This window comes from Camelus dromedarius, chromosome 4, assembly GCF_036321535.1.
Source record: "Camelus dromedarius isolate mCamDro1 chromosome 4, mCamDro1.pat, whole genome shotgun sequence".
NCBI classification, from domain to species: domain Eukaryota; kingdom Metazoa; phylum Chordata; class Mammalia; order Artiodactyla; family Camelidae; genus Camelus; species Camelus dromedarius.
Window position 1 is genome coordinate 79700105 of NC_087439.1, and position 8991 is coordinate 79709095.

General features: G+C 46.9%; 1 protein-coding gene across 1 annotated transcript in view; it reads right to left on the reverse strand.

Moving 5' to 3' along the window:
- The window catches only part of MARCHF4 (membrane associated ring-CH-type finger 4), a 93131-nt gene extending 85303 nt beyond the window's left edge, over positions 1-7828 (reverse strand). The window contains exon 1 of the mRNA XM_010979701.3: positions 7303-7828. Coding sequence (XP_010978003.3) covers positions 7303-7821 — 519 coding nt within the window. The 5' untranslated portion in view covers positions 7822-7828. The remainder of the gene's footprint in view (positions 1-7302) is intronic.
- Positions 7829-8991: the final 1163 nt, after the last annotated feature.

Consider the following 8991-nt stretch of genomic DNA (forward strand, 5'->3'; position numbering starts at 1 on the left):
AAAGGACCAACAGATATTGAGTGCCTACTGTATGCAGAGCCCTATTCCAGCCACTAGAGTGGCTTCAAAAGGTTTCTTTTGGAGAAATTGATGTTGATTCTCTTCAACTACATCCAAAGTAACTTTTCCGTAAAGAAGGAAACTAATTTGGTCTGTCCTTCTCAAAACGTCTGAGCACAGGCCCTGGCGATGTGCTCATCAGAGCAATAACCTAGCTGTAAGGCCGGGGCTTGTGTGTCCCCTTTGTGGCCTTGGATCAGAGCTGGACAGAGTCTGTATTCGCAGAGTCCCCTTTTTTTCCTTGACAGTTTGCCTCTACCTAGAACTCAAATTATAGCTTATTCAATTTTGCCTATTTTATCCTGAGATGGTCAGCTCCATGTGGTCCCCATTTTTACTTGTAATGTACTCAGAGGGAGGTATCAGATGTGTACTGTCTGTAATAGGCACCGAGTCTATGTGACTCTGTCTTACATATGATACTTCTTGAGGGGGGATGGTGTGCGGCTCGGCACACACAGTATTCACGTGCCAGCTCCTTTACATCCGGGCTCACTTCCAACTTGGCTTCCTTCCCAGCAAACAAGAAGCAGCTCGTTCATTCCCACACTCCTTTGAGTATCCCCTCCCCCTTGAACCTACCTCCCTTCCCCCAACTCACGGGCCACAGCTGGGCTTTTCCTACATACCAGCTGGAAAAGAGAGGAGAGAGAGATTGATTCTCAGCATCTCTCTTTTTTCCTCCCAGGCTCTTTTGAAATCCATATTTCACTCTACCAGCTGTATTAAGTAACTCTTTGTATGCAGGCCTCAGACAGAAGCCACACCCAATAAATTAGCCAACCCACCACAAGCAGATGAAGGCTGGCAAGTGAAGAAGAGTTACTCCAAAGTGAACACTGTGTAGAGGATCCACAGACAGTTGAGATGAGAATCACTTGACAGCTGTCAAGGCTCAAGTGTCTCCCCTCTTCCCACCCCTAACTCTGTCTGTGGACTCAAGACAGATTAACTCCACACTTTATTCATATGTATGCATGTGCATGTGTGTGCATGTAAATAATAGATAGCTAAATCTGGGAAATAGCCAGGGACCTGATGGTGAGGTTTGAACATCCTTACATCATCTCCCAATAAAGTATTAGAGCACTGGTGAGAACTCATAGGAAAGGGTCCTAGGAGCTTCCAGTTTAAATAGGACCAGGGCTGGTGGAAGTAAGAACTGAAAAACTACAGTGGGAAAAAAAATCTCAGATGGGAAAATGAAAATAGGTCACCCATGACTTTGGGGGAGGGGTGGCCGTAAGTGGGCTTCCCTTTCCCTGGGATGCTGCTGCATCCTGGGTCCAAGATGGGACCTGTTGTCTACCATTCATGAAATGCTTGCTCTCCTACTGTACGTGCATGGTGTAAATTCATGACTGCAGCAATCATGTGCTTGTCAGCAACTTAGGATTTCTATAAACACAGGACAGAGTCTATTTTTTGTGATTTTTGCTGAAGACCCGTTTGTTGTGCCATGTATTATATACACCAGAACTAGGTCTCCTGGGACTAGATGACTCCTTCAGTTGGAAAGGGATGCAGGCTATCTCTTTCTGCTTAGATTAAAAGTCTCTCTGGACCCCGAGCAATCTCATTGCGATGAACCCCAAGTCTCAAGCTCAAAAGGGATCTTCAGGGTCACTAGTCCCAGCTGACCACTTGAGCCCCCACTCCAAGGCAGCCTATACTATCTTGGGACAGCTCTGATAGAAAGTTCTTTCTAATATCAAAACCCAAGCTGGCTTCCCTGCAGAGTCCATCTAAGTGGCCAAGGCAGTGCCCTTTGTGATCCCACAGAACAGATCTGCACTCCCTTGTGCACAGCACACTGCCAGTGAATATTTTTTTCCCTTGTGGTCTCTTCTCAGTTCCCCTACCTACGGAGCTGCCCACTGGATGAGCTCTAAAGGTTCGTGCATCCAACAAATACTTGTAGAGCATGAAGCAGGTGCCAGGCACTGGATTGATAAGCAGACACACACAAGTCACTGCTTCCAGGGAACTTACAGTCCCTTTGCAGTGCTTCCCTTAGACCCAGTCAAGAGGGTCCCTTGCTATAGAGGGCTCCACTCTGGCCCTTCTTTGGTTACACACTTCCCATGGGGTGAGGAGTCTGCAGAGTCAAGGGACCACATCCCCCTTCTAGAACATACTTCGATTACCTGGAACCCTAGAATTCCTGCCTATTCAGCCATAAGGCCACTCTCAGAACCTTCAGGGTGCTCTTCTTCAGGCTCAAAGGGACAGAGAGGGTCCAGGGGAAGCTCTTTGGATGTGGTATAGCTAGAGCTTGGACAAGCCAACAGGTGTGTCCACACGTGTGTCCAAGGCTCATTATGATGCAGGATGAAGCCCACAGTGGAAAGAGAATCAGATCAGATGGCCTGTTGTCCAAGGGTAGATGTTCCCATTTGGCTAGCACTGAGTTCAGAGGGCTTGAACAGGTTTAAATTCAAACCTGTCTTCCAGGTTGTTTTGAAGTTCTATTTGTCAGGATAGAAGGATAAAATGCACGTTGTGTAACAGTTTATGAGCTGGATTAATTACTTCTAAATATTTTGGCCTATGATATTGAGCCTCCATCTATACTCTTGCCCTAGGGTCCATAAATGTTAGAGATGGAGCTATTCTTTGTGGAGACAGATGTTAATTAATTAATCACAGAAAGAAACGTAAAATTAAACCATAGTGCTAAGGAAAAACAATATACTGTTTGGATCTCTCCTAAAGTGCTTTGCTTACTCTCCATTCCCAGGGTTCTCTTTGCATCTTGGGGTCTCCAGTTTCCTTTGAGCCCTGCAAAGTCCTTCTCTTACTTTCAGAGAACCCAAAACACTGACTAACATATTCCACATTACTCTTGCCCCTTCTGAACTTGGAACTCTAGGGAAATGAACTTCAGGAGTCAAAAAGGAGGCAGACCAAGACTATTCATCTCTTCCAGATTTGTTTCCTGCTTTTTATTAGGTCCAAAACAGGTGCCCCATCACCCCCACTGCCATAGTGGATTTCATCTTTGTACCCACTCCAGGTGCTCCACAGCTGACCGAGCCTAGCAAGTGATTTCACCTCTTTGTTAAGATATCAGTGTGTCTCACATCTCTACGGCTTCCAGCTGTCTAAACTCAGCCTAAGTCTATTTCTTCTCATTTGGTCTTCAGCAGCAGCAGAGAAACCTTCTCTGACTAATTGGGGAAAAGGTAACAAATTCCTCCACTTTTCTCTCTTGAAAAGGCACCCCACACAGTAGCCGCTTTTAAGCATGCATCTCTTTCTTGTCCCCGATATTACTGTAATTCACCTGCGACTGACTATCTCTGTGTTCTTGATCTCTATCAGCCTCTGTGATGTCTGGGTTAGATTGTGAAACTCCCAGAGGGGGCAGGGCCACATCTGCCCTGTGTCTCCAGACTCTGCTCAGCAGAGCAGCAGGCATAGGTAGGCACTTAATACAGACTTTTGATGATGGAAACAGAAGCAGCACTCTGTGTCTAGGGCACCGTGAGTGGGCAATAAGCAATCTACTACCACAGACAGACCACACTACAGCAGCTCCTGCCAGCCTGGGAGCTGGGGCTCACTTTTCCTTTTAAACAATGTGTTGTGGGGAGGAGGCATTCTCTTACCTCCGAAATAACAACAGTATGATAGAACTGCTCTAACCACGTTGACCAATCTGATGCTCAGAATAACCTTATGGATTGGGGGCTATCATTATCCCAGTTTTACAAATGAGAAAACTGAGGCACAGAGAAGCTGTGCAAATTGTTCAGGCCTCCAACTGGGGCCATCTGGGCTTGGAGACTTCAGCTCACCCACCATGGCACACTGTCCCTTGAAGTGAACTAGTGCAACTTCAACCATAAATGGAGAATGAAGGCTCTTGTCTCATACTTTCATGAATCCTTGACTAACTCCTGACCCACCTTAAAGACTGGCTGAAGGGAGGAGCGTGGCTACTCAGCCAGCTGTCTAGCATGGAGCCACACTGGCCCTAAAGCATTTGTTCACACCCCATTCCTCTCCCTCCTCCTGTCCTCTCTTCTGTTTCTCAAACATGCTAAGCTTCTTCACACTTGGGCCTTTTAATCTGCTATCTCCTCCACCTGGAGGCTCTTCCCCAGATCGATGTAGGCATCACTGGATCCTGCTCGTCACTTAAGTGTCAGCCTAGATGGCACATTCTTAGGGAGGCTGTTCCCAATGACCCTGCGTAACGTAGCTGCTTCTTTCCCAAGCCCTCCCTATTATCCTTGTCTAACTCATTTTCCTGTTTTGCCCTCACCATGGCACTGAAGGCCATCTGAAATCACTTTATATATCACTGTAATTATCTACTACTTTGCTTGGCTATTTCTGCATCTTCACTAGAACGTTAGCTTCAGGAGAGCAGAGATCTCAACTGTTTTGTTCACTCCTGGGAACTCAGGGTCTGGAACAATATCTGGCATACTGTAGGCACCCAGGAAACATTTGCTAAATGAACACATGAATGAATGAATACTATGTCCTTTATAGATAGGTGCAGATGTAGAACTAGCCGGATCCTTCAGTTGCCTCTCACCTCATACGTTACAAGCCATTGGCAGGTAGAGACCAAATTTTTCATTTCTGGCAATCTTTTAACCCCTAGAGCAGTGGCAAATGACTGGGAAACTGTTCAGTTCCTTTGTTTGGGCAGAGGAAAGACCAAGACATTCAGCTATTGAGATTGCAGACTGTCTGCACTCCCTTCAGGGCCATGTGTGGACAATTGCTGGACAGCTCCCCCCCAAACAGAAAATAAAATACTGAGTCTCAGCTTTTCTCTTTCTGTCTGTCTGTTTGTCTCTCTCCCTCTCTTCTTTCTCTAGAGAGTTTTCCCCATCTCCTCCCCTTTGTCTCCCTTCCTCATTAAAATTTTTTGAAGAAAAACAAGCAAAAAGAGGGAAAACGTGTTCACATCTACACATGCTACTTTTATTACTATTATAACACAATGCTATTAAAATCTCCTGGCTCCTGCACAAATAAAGCAAACTCTCAAAATACAATTATCATATGCAGGAGGTGCTTGATTTGATCAAGTCTTAATATCGACATGACCCCCTATTCCTCCCACATGATAATAGAGCCTATTCCTTTATTGGTATTTTTTTTTAATTCCGTGCTCTATTTATGACACATCATAAAAATAATGAACAAGAAAGGAAAGCTCCTAACCTCCGACCAGACCCTGTATCGTGTGAGGGTATTTCACAGTCTTCCTGATGATCCCTTTCTTTTCCTTTTTTTTTTTTTTTTTAGCAAAATGCTGCTTTTCCATCATCAAAATGCATGCCATTATATATTAATCCCTTTCAAGGCATTTTCAGGCTCACTATTTTCTGGATCCTCTCAACACACAGAGAAGGAAATGAGGGGAGAAAAAAGGTTCCTTTAAATCACAGGAGTTGGAAAAGGGGTTCAAGGGTATAACGACATTTGAAGAAGTTCACACAGCAGTAAACATCAACCAGAACAGGCTCCAATCCCTGCCGCTTTCTAGAGACAAGGGTATTCTTGCCAGAAGTTATACTCTTAGTGGCCCTTGTAACATGCAGACCGGAACCAGCCTAAATGGGAGAAGAAAGAAATAGCTTAAGAAGTTAGGAAGCTAAATAAGTCTTTTGGAAAAGATGAGGTTCCTGATTGGGGCAGATGCTGGCCAGGACCATCCCAAAGAGAGGCATCATCACTCTTGTTCTCAGACATGCCACTCCACCTTGTGTCTGTGCTAGAGACCCAGCCCTGAAAGTGGAGGGGAGGGCTGAAAGAAGAGGCCTGAGCAGGCACCCTGGACCTTCTCCCCTAACAAGAATCCTCAGCTCTGGACAGCACTCCAGTTGAGACTGCAGGCAATTCTAGTCACAAGAAGGAGGAACAGAGCCCCCAGCCTCTCAGAAACATTTGTTCACACTGAGATCAACATCACTTTCTTTCATAATGCCCAGGCCATGGCCCCAGTCATCATCTGTCCTTGAAATGCTCTGCCTGTTCAGAGCAAAGATAAAATGAATGAAAATGTCAGGGATGCCTGCCTCTCACAAAGCAAGCCCTCAACAAGAACCAGAGCTATTCAGGAGCACCGGTATGTCATCCTACTGCACCATCACCTGTCCAAGGGACACACAGAGATCTCCCCTCCACTTCTGGGAAACTAGTGAGGAAGTGGCTGATGTGACCACATAACCCTGCCCAGGGTACCACTGAGTGTTCCTTCTCTGTTATCACTAACTAGATCAGATTTTCAGATGAACGCTTCCTACCTGGGATTCTGTAAAAAGTGTTGCCACAATTCGTGATTCTAGAAGAATGTGCACATGCTATTCAGCACTGCAGCCACTAGATTGAAAGTGGAGCTGGAGGGAATTGGGTGAGTATGTTTATGAAAATCTGAGTGAGTCGGGTAGGGAGAACCTTCAACTTGGGAAGACTCTGATCCATAAAGTACTTGGCATCCTCTATCCTGGATGGGGAGAGTTTAAGGGACATCCTAAGTTGATATGCTTCAGGCCTGAGAAGAGGAATAGATAAGACAAGATTCCCAACTTCCTTCTTCATATCCCTTAAATTCACTCTCATCCAACTTACTTACCTGCTTTCAACCTGGTAAAATCTTGAGTCGGCCAAAAAGCATCTTAGCAAACTGCATAGTCTCCTTGAACCTACAATCCCTCTCCGTTTCCTCCTCGGTGACTAAGACACACTGCTGAGGGTGTCAATATAATATGGCAGGGGGTAGTCTCAAAGTAAAGGAAAGGCACAGGCTTGCGGAGGACACGATCTCTGCACACTTTCTGAGAGGGAAGAAATTTGAATCTGGGACTGAAAATGGCTTAGGGAAATGGCACTAAACAATAAATCAGATACAAGGATATCCTGGCAACAAGCATGAATGTAACACCAAGTTTGTTTATTTCATCCCTTCCGACTTCTGAATCTTCTACTCTGAGAATACTTATGGAATTTTTGGGTGGAATTGAACATATTCCAATTGAGCATTGTAGGGAAAATGCAAAAGTAGGGTACAACTGAGCTACCAAACAGGCTCAACCAGACACCAGACACATTTTGGACAAACTTAACCACATGAAATGAACATCACTGAGGAGCCCTTAAAACTTTAGTCCTTACACTAGAGACAGTACAATGGCTCCCCAGGGCAAGCAAGAAAGTAGCAGTCTGCAAGACCTGGAGATACTAGAAGGAAGCATGAAAAAGGAAAAAAGGTCTCACCTGTTCTGGCCCCTGGAAACAGATACGACAGAGAGGGGTCCTCATGCCACTGTCCAGGCTGCTGCCCAGTGAGTAGCGATCCTCAGCCTTCCCCTTACAGAAGTCATCTGAGGAGGCACTGCTGAGCAGCGAGGCAGGTGGCTCTGTGGCTGGGCCACCCCAGTCATCTTCCAGATAAGGTGGCAAAGGTGGTGGAGGTGGCAGAGGAGGAGTCTCCCTGCCCACCCCTTCTCGAGGGCCCCTCCAGCCTGCCCACCCCCCGGCACCCAGAGCCGGAAGGGTGTTGTTGTTGGCTGCCAAACCAGGGAGCTGGGGTTCGCTGTGCATGGGCAGGGGCGCTGGAGGGGGGCGCCGCAGGAGGAAAACCTTCAGGTCATTGAAGAGCATGCGGCAGCGGCACTTGAGGAGACCCTGGTGGCGCAACATCTGGGGAGCTGGGGTGCACAATCCACAGCAGTACCAGGCACAGAAGCAGCAGCACCACCACCACCAGAGCAGCCCACTCAGGGGCATCAGCATGTGCCCAGTGGAAGCAGAAAGCCCAGTAGAGGCAGTTGGAGTCTTTGCAGAAGAGGATAGGATGGTTGGGGGGTGGGGTGGATCCACAGTGTATCTGTATTATGAGGGGAGTCTGCGTTCTCACTGGCTCCTCTTACATCCCTCCAAGCAGCAAATAAATTGCCCCCAGGACTGAGAACTGTGAGTCACTGATTCTGAACTCTACCTGGAAAGCCCAACAACAAAAAGATTTTCTTATCCCCTCACCTCTACCCCAACCTTAAGCTTTTCTCAGGGTATCCTTTTTGCCTTTGACCTGGGGACACTGGTAGGGGCAGAGGGATAGAAAAAAAGTGTTGAGGATGGGCTGTTAAGACCTTGAGATCAAGGTTTAATTGTTAGAAAATTACCCAGGCGACAATTATTGGGATCTTCTCAAATTCCTAGGCAGTGGGAAATCTCTTTTCTTTCATATAAAAGGGTAGGGAAGGTTATAAATAAAATTTGGAGTGGACTGAACTGGGCTTAGGGCAAAGTAGCTCAGTGAAGAATTGAGGATTGCATGTGATAGAGAGAAAAGATAGTTTTCCTCAGGTAGCAGGAGTTTAGTGGGGGTGAGGGTGGTGCGTGAGGGAAGTAAGGTAGGGGAGGAGAAGAGGTTGGGAGAAGTTTTAATTATCCTGGGCAGAAAACTGGGGCAATTAACCCCCAGAAGCACCAGAGTTGCTTTTAAGAGAGCAGTGGGGCAGAGTTGGGGGAAGGGATTCAGGTGAAATTGGCAAGGAGCTTGTGCTTTGCCTCTGCAGCCAAAGGGCTGTACAGAAGAGGGGAAAGCCAATTAGGAGAATAGACGTGGGGAAAATCAGGGACTGGGGACGGGAAAAGAAAGGGAAAAACAGAAAAAATCGTTTAACCCTTGCAGAGACGCCTCCTTCCTGAGCATTAAGATCCTGGCTAGAGGAAGGGTGTGTGTTTGGAGGGTGGGAGGCCGTGAAGCAGAGATAAGGGGTAGAGAAGAGGGGCGTGTGGGAGGGAACAAGAGGAAGGAGCAGTTACATGATCTCAGCCCCCAGCCCACCCCTGAGGCTGTCTGTAAATCGTCGGCCCTCTTCCCTTGGCTCCATCAAAGGTCCCTTTGGGCGAGGAGCAAGGGCCGGAAGAAGGGCAGGTCCAGGCCGGTGAGTGGCCTTG